The sequence below is a fragment of the Bombus vosnesenskii genome, unplaced genomic scaffold (assembly GCF_011952255.1).
Source record: "Bombus vosnesenskii isolate JDL3184/JDL3185 unplaced genomic scaffold, Bvos_JDL3184-5_v1.1 scf7180000013263, whole genome shotgun sequence".
NCBI classification, from domain to species: Eukaryota; Metazoa; Arthropoda; class Insecta; order Hymenoptera; family Apidae; genus Bombus; species Bombus vosnesenskii.
Genome location: NW_022882923.1, coordinates 2,038,540 through 2,058,203, shown reverse-complemented (window position 1 = coordinate 2,058,203; position 19,664 = coordinate 2,038,540). Strand labels below are relative to the sequence as shown.

At 33.8% G+C, this 19,664-nt stretch overlaps 1 protein-coding gene across 10 annotated transcripts in view; it reads right to left on the bottom strand.

Moving 5' to 3' along the window:
* The window catches only part of LOC117233747 (peripheral plasma membrane protein CASK), a 260,101-nt gene that overhangs the window by 153,607 nt on the left and 86,830 nt on the right, over positions 1-19,664 (bottom strand). The window contains exon 1 of one of the 10 annotated variants that reach the window (XM_033494370.1): positions 8,158-9,496. The exons of the other annotated variants lie outside the window; for them this stretch is intronic. Within the exon in view, the coding sequence (XP_033350261.1) occupies positions 8,158-9,000 (843 nt within the window). The 5' untranslated portion in view covers positions 9,001-9,496. Of the gene's footprint in view, positions 1-8,157; positions 9,497-19,664 lie in introns of those variants that run through there. 10 annotated transcript variants of the gene reach the window in all.

The window sequence follows — 19,664 nt, the reverse complement described above, 5'->3', positions numbered from 1 at the left end:
CCCATTGTAACTTTTATTTCAAGGAGCACCTTGTTGCATTCTTAACAGGATTACATAACATAATTTCAAAATAAAAAGTACACGGTAAATTAAACGCAGTGACCGCCTTATGTGTTTCTAAGTAGAAAAATTCACTTTATACATGTAATTAGAAATAAATAGATTGGATCTTAAAGTTGCAGTCAAAATAAGCCGCGTTTTAAAAATATTGTCATCTATGTTGTCTTATATTCTTGTATGGTAATTTTCCTACCATAAATCATAAAATAAAGCAAAAAATCTAAAATATATCTAAATATACATAAAATATAAAAATATCTCTATAAAAATGTTTACTTCGTGGTTACATCGAAGTTCGTCTAAAATTTCACATCTCCCAGTGTTAATTCGTTAAAAAAGAAAAGAAAATTATCGTATACCAATACCTAATTTCGAAGACAAAATTATTATTCATTTACATGCTTATATCTTAAGGCAGTTTAATATATTCGGTGCAATTTTATGTTAATACAGTTACTCTGAATGAATGTCGCTTCAAACACTATGCATAATAAGAGCGGGATAATAGAAAATTAAAAAATTTTTAGACTTGTTAAAACCACATTCATCGATATTTCAGAATTCAGAATAATAAGGAAAAATGTTCACACAGTATCGAGAATAGGTTATTCTATGCCTATTTTATGCCTTTCGATATATTATACAAATCATACTATATTTGATTAAACTGAATGTATTAAATCAATGTTAGATATAGATAAGGATGTATTAGGAAATCGAAATTTGTACGAGGACTGCAATAGGAACGCACTTAGCGAGTATTTCAAATGAAATGAAATGGCTTAAATCGAAATTACGTTGGAAATTAAAGTTCCTCTATTACTGTTACGCGATAATGTGTGGTTATGGTTTCTTTGACTCACCGGATACCGATATTCCACACGTGTGCCGAAAGTTTCCAAGTTTCCGCCCGTTTAGTTCCTGAATTTTTTCACCTTATCATCTCTGCGATGCACATTTGCATTTATTAAACCCCAATTTGTATTCTGTATACTATGAACTTGTAATAATATCACATTTTACCTCGATGACCTCAAATATTCACTATAGGAAATTTTACATAATAGCGTATTTCTTTAATATTTATCTCATTTTCTATTTACAATTCAATCAAGAAGCAATCATTGTAACTCATTAACATTTTCCAAAAATTTATAAGCTTTGCTTATTCGGATTGTTAAAAAGTATTGTTGAGGTTGATTGATAGAGGAACGAGTGAATGAATTTGTAATAGAAAAATATATTGAGATAAGTATAGATATAAGTATTAGTGTATATTGATCCAGATCCTCACTCTTACAGTGTTACAATACAATAGGAAGTTAATAGGGAGCACGTTCATATATTTATAACTTTTTTGTTTCTAAATCTTGTAAACCAAAACAAAATTTATATTCAAAGGCACAATAATATGGCCTCTCCTTATTCCGAATTTTTTGTTTCATTAAATTCTATTCTCTTCGTAACAGCAATCTTCAGGTCACGGATATACAAAAGAAAAGGTGTAGGGTTTTTTTCGATGTAATTACTTCAACAAGTATAATAGTCTATAATTAGTAAATTTATGGTAGCCTCTGATTTATCTCATTAAAAATTATAAAGAATATAATCATTGTCTATCGTCATAATAATTACACGTTGAACGAGCAATCAGAAGAAAAATATTAACTCATTGCAGTACGAATAACCCAATAACTGGATAAAAAATATTTTAACATTTATTTAAAGAAGATCCTATTTAAAAAAGACACTTCAAACTTGAGAACACACTAAGTTATAAATCCAATCAGTATGATATACAAAATGTCAATGTCTATTGATGTACCGCTTTTAAGAACATCTATTTCTTTTTCTTGCCTTCGACCTATCTTCGTACTCGAAATCCTGTACGTACAGCTTTCCATAACTCATTCCGTAGAATAATAATGTTTGGGAAAATCCAACACCAACCTAACCCCAATCTTGAAATATGTACACTAAACCTATACTAACCGAAATCATGCTAACATAGGCCTCGTTTCTCAGCATGATTGCATAAAGCTTATCAACGTGATGTATAATATATTGGAATAATCCACACGATATTTCATTGATCATAGACGTTATTTCTTCACTTTCAAGTTTTTGTAGTGAGAAAGAATAAAAAGAATAAAATAATAAAGAATAATAATAAATAAAATATACAAGATAAGAATAAAAAGATAAAGAATCCATCATATAACATATTCTATATCAAGTTAATAAAACTTTTTTTAATTATAATAAACAAAAATATTGTATACTTATGCAAATACCTACACTTAGAAAGCGACTAATTCTAAAATCCATACATAAGGACTTGATTGAAAAATATAATTACCATGCAACCCTACACCATGTGATATACTAAATATAATTTATGAAAGCAATAAAATCGAAAACATCAATATTGGCAACGTGATGAATGTTTAACACAACAATTTACAAGTACGTTTAGCATTAGATTTTTGTGTTTAGTTTTCCTAAAATAAATTATTTCTGGGAACACACATTTATCTCGCAGATTTACGAGTAAATTGACGAATAACAAATTCCGCGAAAGATCTTGAAAGCTCCTCGTTACACGGATATTCCTGGTTATTCGTAATCTTGGATTTCTCGAAGCTCGCTTTGAGAGGGAATATCTGCAGACTCTTATCTGTTGGATTTTAATCATGTCATTTGCAAATACCGTGCAGAAAGTTTACGATAATCTCGATAAAAACCTTCCTGCTCTTTACAGTACCTACGTCTCACTGTTTTTATTTCATCAAACAATCTTGATTTCAGTAAAATAAAAACACAAAATGGTGAGATTACGTTCAAACTTGCGGTAATAATATTTCATTGGGTATCTACGTCGAAATTTTCGTTCCATTTGCAAAAGCGAATATATTCGTCGATCAGATAAAGATTTTATATGACGGTCATTTCTTATATTAATATTACTATCAAATTAAATTATTCTTTTTGTTAAACAAACAAAATAATAATAAAAATAATAGTATTTTCAATATAATCCAAACACGGAAAAAGATACTGTTAAACCATAATACAATGCATTCTCTATACTATCATGGATCGTATTCGTAATTGGTAATTACTAGTATTATTACTATCTCGTGAATCCTTTATACACACACGTTAATGAAAGGATCAGCAGGGAATCACAACAGGCTAAAACAGAGTAATACGTTCATATTACAGGCAATTACATTATGCTGACCGATCATTTTCCACTGAAACAATCTTACTATCACCATGAATTGGTTACCAACGCATCAGGTAAATGTAATCGAACTGTCATATTGTACACCATTAGTATATTGTATGGTATCATGCTATTCGCTTCATCGTTCGAGATCTCATTCAACACATAAGCCAAATTATACTTCTTGTTTTACAAAGATGAGAAACATTCAATCTCTAAGAAAACGTTTCAAATTCTATTTGGAGCAATAAATAATTTCTCAAGCATGAAGAAATCTTATCCATCGAACGAATAGAATGCAAATCATAATGTCGAAAAAGTATGGTTACTTTCTTCGATACAAAAATCGAAAAACGCTATTATACGAAAGTTCTGCTCTAGTATACATTATCTCAATATTATGAAATATTTTACTATTTGACGTTTCCTTTTAAGTAGAGACGATCCTTATGTTTAGGAGTTGAAAAAAATATTTCTTGGATTATTATCAATGATGTTTCAATATTTCGATTGATAAGTCAGAGAATGAATTAAATAAATAACTCGTATTATTATACATAAATGCTCGATCCATATAAGACACGAAGACCAATGTCAAGGAGTTACATCAGATAATGTGAAACTTTAGCTAGCAGCGTATTCACCAAACCCTAATACTTACACAATAAAACGACCTATCTTAGCGAAGCACACGCTGCAAGTCATTATCGTATACGCACAGAGTATCGAGTTCAAGCAGGCGTCTGATCATTTCGCTTCAGTTATTATATAATATTAATAACGTATATTCTTCGTTGATGTTGAACTCGAATACTTTGCTGGATACGCATGAACGAAATGACGAACCGTGATTCTCGAAGTAAGCACAGCCTCATATCAGTGGAATTGAAACGCGAAACGTTATCGCGTTTCACTGTAGAGAAAGATATTTTGGGGAGATCAGCGGCTTAAATCGCCGCTCGATGTGATATCGATCGATAGCGAGTCACGTTTCCAGTTGCACAAACGACTCGAATTTGCATGTTAGAGTGGATCTGTACGACAAGCAGCTCCCAGAACAGCGCATACGGTACGGTATCTATCTTCCCTGAAAATCGGTGAAACTTGTGAAATCAGTAGGCTACCCCCTTTTTATCCGGTGTACTTTTGTATTTTGGGCACGTAAACGTAGACGAGGGGATTGTAAACGCGTAACGGCCGAACCATCGAAGAGCGTTCCTTTCAGAATTGTCTGGAAAAATACGGAGGATACGGAGAGAAGCAAATTCAGATGTTACTCCAACTAAAACTCCTGATAGATAGAACTTCCGATAGAGAGTATGGTAAGAATCGTGCCGCGATTCGCAACGAACTGATTTCTTTCGTAAAACTGAGTCCGAGAGACGGGGCGCGCGCGATTTTATTCTTACCGATTCCGGTTTCAATAGAAACGTATTGTGTTCTTCCAAGAAAGAATAGCTTTATTTTTGATGAAAATTCGATCTGTGTACGATACGCCAGTGATATGAAATACGTGGCTTCGGAAAGATCCCTTGAATTCTTACAATCTTCTTCGATTAGATTTTCCTTAAAATATACACCCACCGAATTGTTACAATCAACATCTGCCAAATATTTAATTTAATGCTATCTATATTAAATATATAAATATATATATTTATAATTAGTGCGCAAATATTTTAGAATTGATTTTTATCGAAGAATGTTGTAAATAATGTAATACATATATATAATATTTAAAATTAAAAGGCTATTTTTATCTCATTTTTAAAATACAGAAAATACGAATATATAAATGATTCTGCTCGTTAAAATCTAATTTCTTTACGAGAAATCATTGCCTTTACCCAAACCAAATTTTTTTGTTACTTCAACGTTGTTTGGAACAAACACGCACGCTGTAACGAGCAAAAAAGAAATTAATCTTCAATTTTCGAAACTCTACCGAGGGTAAGACGATGGAAGTAATTCCATGTCGGTTTAAATAAGGAAAACTTTTTTAATATTTCGTAGACTTGTTAGTCTACATGAGTCCACCTAATCTTGCCTTTATTTTTTAATGAACATAGCTATAAAAGTTTTATGAGTTCGGTCGATATTATATGTGACAAAACATCAATAAAGTTATTTCTTCTAATCAACAGTAAAATTAAATTGTAAGAAACAATTAGACATTTTGAGACAATATAGTTATTAGTTAAATTAAGATTATTGTGTACTCTTTAAATAAATGCATAAACGCTACGTAACAACAATTATTAATGAGTCGATGGTATATATAAAATATAAATATTAAAAAACGAGTGCAAAATAAAACGTGAAAACACGAAACTCTCGTTCGTAATTCTGTAAAATTCTTCCCGTAAAGCAAACGGAATAATAAGAGCAAACAACACAGCGTTTATTATCTTCTGTTCGCTTTTTTATCAGATTAAAAAAATATGTTAAATCAATATGATATTTGAGATTGTTATAGATATTAAAAAAAAAAGTTTTTCCTCAATTAAACAAATGGAAATGAAAGAAAATATTACACAAAAAAATCGTTATACAGTCTAAAATTGTCGTGGCAATTAGTACTAATTACCAAAGAAAACGAAACTCATCGTGTTCTTCGTACTTTTCTAACACAATCTTAAACGAGTTTCCAAGCAAACTAGTTTTCACCTTAACGCTAAAAAAGTGCATAATTAAGCTTCTCTAGATTATGACCTCATTATGAAACAAATTAGATATACGCGTAAACAGATAATATTAATATTCTATTCAGCATCTTTTATTTTTATATATCTTTTGTAATACAATCATCAAGCATTCATAAATTAAAAAGCCTATTTTTCATACATAAAAAATGATTTATATTCAACCGAATTACTTGTTCTCTTATGCATCACAATAATAGAACAACAATTTCTCTCTATGATAATTTTATCATATCATGTACACTTGTTTAGTTTGGTCAAATATTTATAAAAACATGTACAAATTTGTCAAAATTATTTCAGATATTCTTTCAGAACGTTTTCGTAGAAAGAAATTATAATTGAAATAGTTAGTTATGCAAATATAAAAACCAATATCTTCACCACAGCACGACAAATATTATTTCACACAGTCTACGTTTGTGGCTTTATAGTTCTTCTGATAGTAATCTTTCTTATATCTGTTATCAGAGAGCCCTTGCTGTCTACACTATTTCTTTGGACATTAGGAAACCTTCATTCTAATATCAAATTCAAAAAATATTTTATTATAATTGACACACATATAAATATGCCATTTCATCGAATTTATAAAAATCAAAAGTAAAGTATTTTAAAAAATGACGATACTAACAAAACGTATAAAACATAAAACACTACATTTTAATTTTAATTTTCCTAAATTCTCTACATTCATCAATTTTTAACTCGAATAAACTTATATCGATAATTTCTATAAATTAAAAACTGGGAAGATTTTTCATCTATTGATAATTTACGCAAACTTAAATTTCTATGACCTATGAATAGAAACTAATGCAAGTATTATTTTGTTAAATTGTAACACTGCAATATCACCGAAAACGTCCAAAACATCGAAAATCATATTTCACAAACTTCAATTACATTTTCTTCCGCAACATGAAAACCATTCCGAACAAATCTTTTAAAGCACTACTCTACGACATTCTTAAAGTGAGAAGTGCACAGAACCTATCGACATAGACACAGCTATACAGTCCTCTCGTGGCCACGCTCACAGACGTATCATTGCGAACGGCTTGGTAATCTTATTTACGAGAGCCTCAAAGAAAACGCAACATATAAAAGAAACTAATTACGTCGGGGTAATATGAATCTGGTGCTAAACATTGGAATTCATAAAGACAAGGCGCGTTTATGCTGCGTCGCGGCATTATTTCATTTTGAAAGCAGAATGTGATATCGTTGACGCGAGTGGCAAGAGGCTTTCATTGCTTGGACGATCATTTCCGAGGTAAAAATGATTTTCGTCGTTGGCGAAATTTTTTTCATGGAACAACTGAAAAAATTATTTCGCCACGAAAATTGTACAGGTAATTCGTTCCTTTTGAGGAATTGAAAACGTAATAATAATTTTGCAGCAAATCTTTACCCGTCTGTGATTACTATAAAAGAGTTGTATTAGCAAAGAGAGGAGGAAATGAAGATGTAAAATTTATATTTTCGTTTGATTATACTGTTCGTTTGAAGTTTTATGTATTTATATATTTGATAACAAATATTTTTACAAGTATCGTGAATATTTGTCGGAAAAAAGGTAAAAAGATTTTCTCAAATGCGCAATATTTCTTGAGATTGTCGACATTTTATTTTATGTGTGTCTAGTATCATGTATAACTTCCCGAATGAATTTTCTGTTTCAATGACATCGTCATATCGAAACTAAATTTTCAAACCAGCGGACAGAATGTATAATGAAGTAAGTTTTACATATTGCAAAAAATGTGATGTGCTGAAAGTCACTATCAACTGGAAATATATCCCTTCCTTGACTTTTCATACATATATACATATATTCTCCGTTCCACTAGTTCGATTTTGAAAGATATATACAATTTTTATATGTGTGAGTTTCACGTCGTAATTTCATTCCATATAATATTGACTAAACGTTAATTACTACGAACATGTTAATACCGTTTAATTACTCAAATGCAAGTTATATTCTTCGTAATTAAACACATTTTTTTCATATTAATAATAAATATTCTCAATTCATCGCCAATCAGAATAATAAGCAAAAATATAGAATTTTCAAGTTATTGAAAGAAGAAACTGTAAACTTCGTAACTTCAACGATTAGCCGATGTATCCAATACCGCATGAAGGGAACTGCTATCTTACCTGATGTTGCGAGTGATAATCGACAGCGCCGTTCGGGAATCTATATCGGAAGGGACTATGCACGGGGCAGTTGACGCGAAACGGGCTTTCGCTGGGTAACCTTGGCGGTGGATGAGAATGCGGACCATAGATGACACAGTCCATCGGCATAGGTCTTCCAGGAGCGTGATCGAGAGGCCGACAGGAATAGTTGACGGGCGGGGGTCGCACAGGAGGATGTTCGATTGACCGACAAGGTGTCTGTTCGATCGGCGGTCTACCGGGATGCTGCTCGTGAAGTCGATGCTCTAGCATCCGCGATACGTGTTCGACAGATCTACAGCCGTGATCATGCATTCGGGCAAAGTGATGGTCGTGTATGTAACTCGCGTGATCTTTCAGTCTACAGGGATGTTCAATAGCGCGCAGCGCGTGATGTTCGATGCCGCTTCTCATCGGCGTGGAAGACATAGAGGAAGACGTGGCGGGATGATCAACAGCGGATCTTGGCTGTTCCGTGCGAATCTGTTGTTCGATCGGTCTACCCATAGCCTCCAAAGATCTACTCGACTGATGATGCTCTACAGAAGCCCGCATGGGATCAGCCGATGGTTGACGTATCACCGAATCGATCGATCTCATCGATTCCATCGATCTCATCGCCTCGGTCGAACGCATGCTGTGCTCGATTGGTCGCATCGGCGACGGATCGGTCGATCTGCACGGTCTGCTCCAGCATCGCGGTATGGTGTTCGCACCGTCGCTCACGTTACCACTATTGGCACTGGCAGCGACACCTCCGGTAGCACTGCCGACACCATGACCTTGAGGCGGCCAACCGACCGCGTACGGATCCATTTCCATTTCTTACAGGGAACCGAAGCCGCTCCTCTACCACGTTACCATTCCTGTCGCCACATGGTTCTGACCGGTTCGATTATTCTCGCGTTCATGTCGACCGACAAGCACGTCACTGTTTCGATGCGACGTGGTTACACGCACTGGATAACACACGCGAAACCGCACTCGCGGAAGACACGCGGTTGATCAACGATATCTAGACTCGTATAAAATTACTGGAAAATGAACGCGTAATTGCGTGGACGTGGACGAATCCGAGAAACAAACTGAGCTTGGAAATTAAACACGACGAGAAAATAAAAGGCAAGACGGAACGAAGAAGATGAAGATAAAAGGAGGAAGAAACGCACGTTGTGTCACTCGAGAGTAACGGTAGGTAGAAAGAGAACGTTTGAACGAGGAGAAAAGCCGTTAGCGAGTGCGGCAGCAGGTTGAAGCCGACGCATCGCGATGCCGCGCTCCCTAGCACTGAACCTCGCGGCCTCGACTGCCGCGCAGTTTCTCCACGCAAACCAACCAACCGACCCACTACCCCGACTATCCACCCACCACCTAACTATCCACTCTTCCCCGCCATACTGGCACGCCGTCCATCCCCGTTCTCTCATACGCTAGTATCGCTAGCCCTCACTGCCAGTAAAGCCTCTCCTTCATCCCTCTGGACCGCAATGTTCGCCCACCGTCTCCGGCAACACTCCCCTGTGTCCTTCTCCGATCGTATGTCTCTCCAACCCCCACTTTCCTACTTTACTCTTGTCCTTTTCCTTCTTTCCACTCCACAGACAATCTCCGGCCCTATCGTCGAGTCACACACTTTTCTCCTTCGATTCCTCTTCCCTTGTCCGTTTCCTATTTATCTCCATCTTATATGCTACTTTCTTCACGTACTATTATACCATTCGATCATTTTCTGTTCCTGCCGTGAAACAATTCTGTTCCTGTTCGATTCAGAAACATTTTTCTCCACGGTCTGTCGTCGAGTGTATTTCGACGGTTCATTTCGAGGTACGTTAACTTCAGTTTCAGAGTGTCGCAAGTTCATGCCAGAGGAAAAGGCGATTGATGGTTCGATTCAGCCAGAGGCTTCCTGTCCACTCCGGAAATAGCCTTGCTAGAGGGGTCAAAACTGGGGTGCCGATATGTATGTGTCGCGCACGTTAAAGCCGCGTGAATGAAAAACACAATCGATCGTTCCACGCTAGGTGGCTCTCGTGATATCGCATCATCATTGTACATAGTAACCTCGATTCTCGGCTACATTCAGGATCGACCTGATATCTCTAAAGCGGGCTGATTACGTTCAAGTGTTTGAATTCGATTATGCATCCGTGCATTGCTGTTTCAGGAAGAACAAGCGCTGTTGCTATTGTTTCCCTTTCCTCGATAAAGGACAAATAGGCTGCGCTTATACCCAGTAGGCTAATAGATACAGATTGTTTCCATACTTCGTATTCTCTTGGAAAGTGTCAGCCCGCGCAGGCGATGGAGTTTATGGATCATAATCAATTTTGCAAAAGTTATCGAACAATGCGACGCAACGTATGCACTGATAAATCTCCCATGCTCTCCACGTAATAGAATTTGCTTTGCAAAGTTACTCGTGTTCTTAAATGATTGATCCTCCGTGATGAACCTTGGTCTATCAAATCTGCTTTCATAATCATCCGAAATTGTATTGCACCTTGAGATTGAAACTTAGCCACGGCGAGATACTTTGGATATAAGAGAATAAATATATTCTCATTTCACGAATTATTGATTTCTTATATTGATTTAGATAGTAGAAATAATTGTACATAATAGGTACATAATAGATAGGTACAAATAATTGTACATTTAATATTCATAGTTTCTTAATTTGATATCACAAAATAATATGTTTAAGGAGATATTTGTTTAAAAGAATCAACAAGGGACTTGTAATCTTGTGGGAAATATTTCTGAAATTCGTGACCCATTTTCTCTGAAATCATTGAAACAATTTCTATGCTATGAATCTATATAAATCCTAGGCCGAGTTCTATACTATTAACTATTAAGATTAAATTGAATGTACATTTTTATGATTGTTCTAGAAAAAATGTTACACGTTGCATAAAAGCATATTCTAAAAATAATGAATGATAATCTTTTTCTGTCAACGTAGGCATTATTTTTCAATTTCTTACATTCTGCATATTCAGCAATTGGAACAATGAATTAAAATAACTGAAAAGATTAATTTTACAGAAGAGTAATTTTTTGGAACACTATGATAATAGGTACATTTATTAATGGCTCTGAATGAGAATTAGAATGAGAGTTTCAGAAAATCATTTATCAGGATACAGAGAAGAGAACACGAGAAGAAGAAATATTCGGAAGGGCAATATTGTTGAAGAAATTATCTACTGTTCAAAATTTGCTCAATACATTATTCTGTTATAAGATACAGCTTAGACATAGTCTTTGTTAGATAGATTGTTAATTTGTTTAGATATTTATAAAAATTTACATCAAGAAAAATATTCAATATTTTAAGTCTGACAACAAATTTAAAACATACGACCATGGAATAAATGCATCGGTAGATAGGTGGATGAACATTATAGTGAAGAATATTTAATAGAAACTTTAGTCGAGGCAGTTGACTTCTTTCCTTACAAAGAATAAGAATGATAAGACTTTCAACCTAACACAGAATCCTCAAAATATACATATATATTTCCCGACGGATAAATTCAGAGAAAGAAAGAGGAGGAAAGGAGAATCCGTTAAACAAATGTCATAAATCATAAACTCTGTCGAGTTAGTGCAAAAATAATCTTATTTCCACTCGATCTTTTTCGCACCAGTGACGTATCCACATTTCACCATAGCCTGACGTTTATTGACGGATCGTTTGGATGGTAAGATTTCTCGACACTTGATGGTAGCAACTGTTATCGATCTACCTCTAATCGCCTTTCAGTTCCATCGTCAACGAGACAGATAAAACGCGTTCGATTCCGTTTAAGTTACGAACCGCATAATCCACTATATACACGTATCTAGAGCTCAGAGTAGATGCGTCAAAGTGGAGACTGCGCGACGCGAAAACGCGAAGGGAGAAGGAGCGATTCATTCATTATAACCGAAGCGTTGAATTATATAGCACACGTCAGTCAACGTCAACGCAGTTTAATCGTTAAAATGAAGCCTGTAACCATACGAGAAACCTGGGAGTAGGCTAATTTTCCTAATCGGACACGTGATTCTCTACCTATATTGCATCCACCGGTTATTTTTCATATATTATACACGCTTGTTTGTCGAACGAACACACACGAGAGGAACCATGTTTAAAGTTTAGGAGTGAGTGTTGACCTACATTAATCTCAACATTTCCAGGACACGGTTTCCTAGTTGCACGCACGTAACCAAACAACTCTAGCAGAATTGTGTAGATCTGTGTGCCTGGTCTGGTCGGTACGCACGAAACAATTCTCAACGGATTCACCTTGGACCAGTTTCACCTAGTACATATTCGCGTGTTCTACAAAAATTGGCGTTCGTATCCTTACTGAGTCCCACACACCTGAAGGGATGATCGGTTTTCCAGATTTGAGTACCCTTCGAGAACGATCGAAAAGCATTGTGCTACAGACATAAAGGAACACTGTATACGTTTCAAGACGAAATACCGGTCTATTGTTGTTGAAGGATCTTTGAAAATGTCACCATTGTTGATGCCTTGAGCCGCGAGAACATTTCACCAAAAGACGCATGCTTCCATTTTAAAGTGCCTGCTGCTAGTTGTTTTTTCAATCCTTGCAAATGAGGATTCACTATTTCCCTCTCTTTCTCTTTTTGCTTTTTTCTTTTTTTTTTTTTTTCTCGAAGAGAAAGTAACAGCAGATATCTATGCATAGATGTGCGAATAGTTCTACCGTGAGGGTAGATCTGCGCATAAATCGATATCTACGGAAGGCTTAACAACGAGTTTCAATATACCAATTGTAGTTCATATTGTTTCGTATATAAGTAACTGCAAAAAGTTTTATTCTCAGAATTATTATTTGACTCGTGTAATTATATTTATTGTAAAGTTACATACACAAGATTATTTCTTCAATTAATTTGTGAGGAAATTGTTTGATTAAATTAAGTCATCCGAGTCGGCTCTCATGTTTGTAGGTTAATGGAGACTTTTGTATCTCGACTGTATGTGTTTTCTTCGAGATGATATTACTCATGTTTCTAGTTACAAGTTGTTTTCACATGTATCGTATTTCATAGGTGACATATAAGCTTATTAATTTCAAACGTATTTGATATCTAGCTAACTTTTACTTGTCCCTTTTTTGCAGAAGCCCCGAAGACATGTTGTTTTACTGTTAAGCAGTATAATAATAAAATCTGTTTTTGAGTTTTCGTTAGCCTCATCTCTATAACGTTGAACTTTAGTAACTTTATACAACAACGCCTATGCATACGTATACTTGCGGAAGAAAATATAATATTTACGCAGACGCTGTATCATGTACGACGTATCAACGCCTGTTTCGACGTTCATAAGCATTATAAAGATCCATCATTTATGTCACAAACGGTAAATACACTTTCACCGTCGTTAAGGTCATGTGAGAACAACCTTAAACAATTTCTATCGATACTTTACTCTTTGACCGTGAATATGGAAATGGCAGAAGGTACAAAAGGTCATGTCTTCCTAACATGCGTAAATTCTTTCAGATTCGAATTGTAGTTACTGATATACTTAGTATTATTAACGCAAAATTTTCTATTAATGAATGTAATAAGAATGTAATAAGGATGTGATAAGAATAACATACAGGGTGGTTGGTAACTGGTGGAGCGGAAAGGGGGTGATTCTACGCGAAAAAAGAAGTCGAAAAAATAGAATAAAAATTTTTCGTTTGAGGCTTTGTTTTCGAGAAAATCGATTTTGAATTTTCGCTTGGTACACATGTGGTACGTTATAACGGATCTCACTGTAGATCGTTATCTCGATGGAAAAATTAAAAAAAAAATTTTTAAAAATTTTTATTCTATATTTTCTTTTTTCGCGTAGAATCATCCCCTTTCCGCTTGTACCACCATCCTGTATAGAAGATCATATATCGCATGTGTTGTAACTATGTTTATTATTAATGAATAAAAAAGAAATAATGTCTTTTTGGTTTTTATATTGAACTGATTAGGCAAAGGGAATTCTTGGAAACGATAAATCCGTGATATCCAATGTTCTTGGCACGTACTAACGGGGGAAGTTTCGCATATAGTACACGTAGGAAACATAAATCCAGATTTTTGGAAGAACAGAATGCCTGAACCTCGTAAACGATTCTTTTCAATTCTCGTTAACACTGTAACTCGTCAGATGAGAGTGCTTTTCCCGCTCTCGTGTTGAGATCGTTCACGAGAATATTAAATTCCTAGAAAGTCAGACGCTCGACTTTAAATCTACAGAAAAGTACCAACGAAACGAAGAATGTTTGTTCCTAGATTCGTGGAAATCATCCAAGATCAAGTATTCTCTTTTATAATCGCTATAAATTGCAGAATTGAGGAACTATATTGATTTTAACAGTAAAATTAGTATTAAATATGGAAATAGAATCTTCTATCTAAAAACTGTACATTTTAATTGTTATCTATTATTCTTAGATACTTGTAATGATTTTAGTACCTAAAACAAGAAGGAATGGCTTATTTAAATCCTTCAAGTGCGTATTCCTATTTGAGTACCTCGTTTATATTTTTTAATCTAAACATTTTGTTACAGTGAATAATTTTTTATCTAAAATCGATAATATGTTTACTTACTGCTACAATATGGTGAAATTAGACGATCAATGTATTAAGTACTAAACTTAAAATATAGTGTAAGGCGGTCACTGCACGTTACTTAAAAGTTCTACCATAGTAACACTTTGGACCTGTTCTTAATTACTTAAGTTTAGACATAGAAACCTGCTGCTAAGCAGGTGTGTGTACTTAGCTAGTAATTATCTAACTAATTACTTGAATTTTCGGCGATATCTAACTAATTTAGATCCGCTTTGTAATAAGATGTAAAACTACCAAGCCATTAACCAATCTGATTATGTCTGTACAGACATATTCATCTTTTTGGAACTTTAAACTACTTCAGACTTTATCATACGATCTTGTGTCTTACGTAGGGTATGACCTGGTTAGCAACTATTAGTAAATATAAAGTATGCTGCGGTTAGACATTAATAAACATAAAATTTATTATTTTAATTACAAAAAATAGTTTTGCCACAATTATGAGAATTCTATTTCTCATAAATTTATTATATGTTCATTTATTTGTATACCAAAGGTGTAAAAAATAGTTTTGTACTTTCTGACATACATTCTTGACATATAACTCCTACATCATCGTTTTTAATATAACTAAGAAGGTATTTCTATTTTTGTTTCTCCTTCGTCTACGTAAATGTTAAAAATAAATGTCTTTATTGAACTTTTTCTTCTTTCTTTCATTATTTATAAACTTCTTAAGCAATAATTAGATCATCCTTATAAAGAATAATTTTTTAAATCATGTGTATTCCACTTGTGCAACTTTGTAACAAAAATTTGACAGAACATTTATAATTTTTAACCATCTTTTATTGCATGAATTTCAAATGAAATTGGAAAGAAAAATTTAGAAAAAAAGGATGAAGCTTTAGAAAAATTTACTACTTTCACTAAAAAGTACAGACATTTATAATATAACTTCTGACTTTTTAAAAGAACATGAACGTTTGCTTGTATTTGAAACAATAGCGGATTATAATCCCAAGTCCTATCATTTTTTTCAAGAAACAAAGCAATATAGTTAAGAAGCTGAAATGAAAATTTTGCGAAAAAGTAACCAGAGCAGAGAAAAACCTTTGAACCTTTTCACAAACAAGTTGCGACAAATCTTTGATAAGCCTGTTTTAAATATAAACAATTGGTCATTGCCGACTTATTTCTTTTATGAATTCTGTTTCTTCTATGCGAAATACATTTTACCTTGCCAACAAAGAAAATTGTAGAAAATATCTTTTATATAATTATAAAAATTATATTTTAAAAATCAACTGATGAGCAATTAAAAAATTCTAAAGAATTCTAGATTTAAACTAAATTAAGTTTGAAAGTTTTGTCAGTTTTTCTGATTTTTTCACGTTACTATATGAACCTCGGTATTATACTCCAACCTGCTCCAGATTTCCAAATTTCGAACTTTAAAAACAAACATAGTATTTCAAGTAGAACAGAATTATCAGCGGAACGATGCTGAAACTTGATTGCATTTACAGCTTGAAATATTTCTTTAAAATTTAAGTCAGCTAACAGAATCCATTATAGAAACACTGAAGTTCGCTTAAAATCAATTGGTTGCTCAAGGCCATGAAGGAATGAATACTACCACATCGTTTAGCTAGACTGTTACTCTATCTTATGCTTTTTTACTCTACCTTTGCTCCCATCTCATAGTTTCCTTTACAGAGGAAACGAGCACAAAGTTATCCTCTATCTTAAATGTATCTAAAACCAGTAAAAGCACCATGAAGGAATTCTAAGGGATTAATTCTTAATTAACTCGAACAAATTACAATGCATTTTAAACGAGCGTTTTAATAAAACCTTCAGTCAATGCTAACATACCTATCTGTCATTTTATTTTCCCTTTGATTTAACTATCGAACGCTTGAAAACTTTTATTACTAAAATTTCCATACATCTCATATCGTTTTGCATATCGCACTGCCTCTAAATATGCAAATTCCTTTAAACCTGCTGTTCTCTATGGGTCATTTTCAATATAATCGTGCTGTTTTTATCGTTAAACAGTTTCTCAAGTTTGAAAATGAAATTGATACTACGAAGAAAGTAAAGTGATAATCAAAGATTTTCTCAGTAAATTAACACTAAAACTATGAAACCGGTCAAAATGACTGGCTATCAGATTTTTTGCTTTCATAATTATTAAAAACGTGCAAATGTGTTTTTGATAATATCAATAATTACTTCTATCGAAACACAAACACGATTACGCATGCACATTTATTTATAATTATTTATTCTCATTATATTGCTTGAATTATACTCAACTGTGTGCAATGCATAAATACAAGTGCATATTAAAGATCGATAGTCCTAGTGTTAGACATCTTCTCATTAATTGAGATGAGAGTGAAATGAAACAAAAACTCAAATAGCGCAGCAAAATTGAACCAGTTAAAACAATATAAACGCCCGAAAAAGTAATAGTTCTTGTTGAGACCGACAAGCCCATTATTTCTCGTTGCAAATAGGTCGTATAACGCACATTGACAAAGTGGTGTATGTAAATGGCGACTACAAATAAATTTATACAGTGCGGTGTCAATGGCGGGTAGCGGAGGAAGCTGTTCGGTTAAGAGAAGAACGATTGTGTCCGGAAAGGAGAACAGAAGTGTGCATGTACAGAAAATGTGTTTCTCTGGAAACTAACAAAGAGAGCGATGCCATGGCTGCGCTACCGAAGATAAACGACTTGACGCAACATCGATCCCGCACACTTTAGTTTACTTGGAGAAAAATGATAATGAAAGATGAGTCCTACCGCCGTTATTTGCTCGTAAACATTTTTCCAACGAGGAGAGACAAAGACGCGATTGGAAGCCATGTTTTCTCAAGGGCGAGGAAATTGCTCCAAGTAATTAAATTTTAATTCGGTCTGTTTCTTCGTAAACGTTGACTCTGACATGTCAAGTGGACAGCTAATGTCGAGTTAATTTTATTGAAAGAGAATGATGAACAGCAGTTGAAATTAGAGAAGTAGTTAAAACAATTTGTAAAAATATATAGTTCAACGTCTCTTATCTTAGGAACAGTTCTACATGTTAAGAATGACTCTGTCTTTCGGTTTAACGAGGAAAATGTAAGAATTTTGGGTAACTGATCTAGTTGAAACTTTTCATCGTGGTAGATTTCATCATTGTTTATAGAAATACCACATTGTACGATCAGATGCCCCATATTTTTCAAGATATTTATGACTAAAGTTTCACTATGTAGTTTTGTAAAAACACATACATATACAGATTGTTGACAGATATTGTGATCAACTTCAGGAGCACTCATCGAAGCAAACATGATTTTTGTCTCCATATTTTCTATATTTCTTTTAATGGATGCATTTGAAGTTTAGCTGCAACCTTTATCAATACGATGTATTCAACACATAGAAATCATTGTTATGGTTTATGAATACTTATATGCATCCAATAACATCCAATAGCTCTTTTTTATAACGAAAACGTGTTTTGTAACTCCCTATAATTTTATTTTTCATTTAGCTCTCAAACCCTTTTCTTTTCCCAGTTGAAGAATTGAATGTTTTTCTACAATTTGGAAAATGTCTATCTTTTAATTAATATGTACACATATGTGTGCATATATTATGTGTATATATATATTTCAAGTCATAAAGTCGACAGAACTGGTAAATGGTGAAAATGGTCGAATGATCAGAATCCTATCTTTGAAAGTTACTATTGCATTATTTGTTCACAGTCTTTCCAAAGAGGCTAAAACGTATTCAGGTCACGAGCATGGCTTACCCTTCGATGTGAAGTGTGGCATAAGAAACAATCCGTATCGGGAGGGTTAGGCAATATCTTGCAAAAGGTACGCAATTCTACGATTTCTTCTTCCTGCACTGGTCTATCCGTTCTTGCAAACTGGATACGCCAATGCAGCCATTGTAACGCGACTGGTGTTGGTCGCTTGTAAATGGAATAAAACACTATGTTGCTTGAAAAGGGATTTACCAAGCACGTAAGAGAAAAAGCGTAAGAGACAAGTTAACTTTACGGGCAATCCGAAGACGGAAGTTCCACTGTGAAAGAAGATTTTTGTTATCGAAGAAACGGATGGTTTCCTTTAGAAGTAAGATAATTTTCACTATCCCAAGTAACGTAAGAAAAGTAACGCGAACGAAACTTTCGCGGAAATTCTCTAATTACCACCTTTGCGAAGTCGTAGTTTTTTTTAATTGTCAACAAACAAACTAAATGAAATTGGTCGGTAATATTTGAATATCGCATCGCAAGTTTCCTAATTAAAAAATTCTTTTGTTTAACATACTCCTACCATGCATATTGAGATTATTTAAAGTTAGTATGTAGCAACGTCTTAAATCTTTCAATTGTCAATTGTAGATTTTTAAAAGTTAATAGCTCATTTTTTCAATATTACTTTTAAATAAAGACAGGCTTGATATAATAGATTACACGATATTATTCCGATATTATACTGAATAAAACATATGAACACGAATAAATTATAAAAGGCGAAATTATTGTATTAGGTTGACATATAATAAATGTCGTTTTTGAGATGAAAAGTATGAATGAGTGAATTTCAATCTCAAAACGAAAATTTTTTATTAAAAAGTGAAAAACCACTCTATACGATGGAATCAATACATTTTCGCTATCGTATAGATCCTTGATTTCATTTTCGTGAAAACCTGGTGTCAAAGTCGAATTTATATTCATGGAGAAAACTAGTTCGAAAACCATGTCTCTGCATGACTGGAAAAACTTGGACGTGGATATTTCAAAAAGAGCGTTTTTTAATAAAACTACATTTTATCCTACAAACTATTGTTCTATCCACGTGTATATAAATTA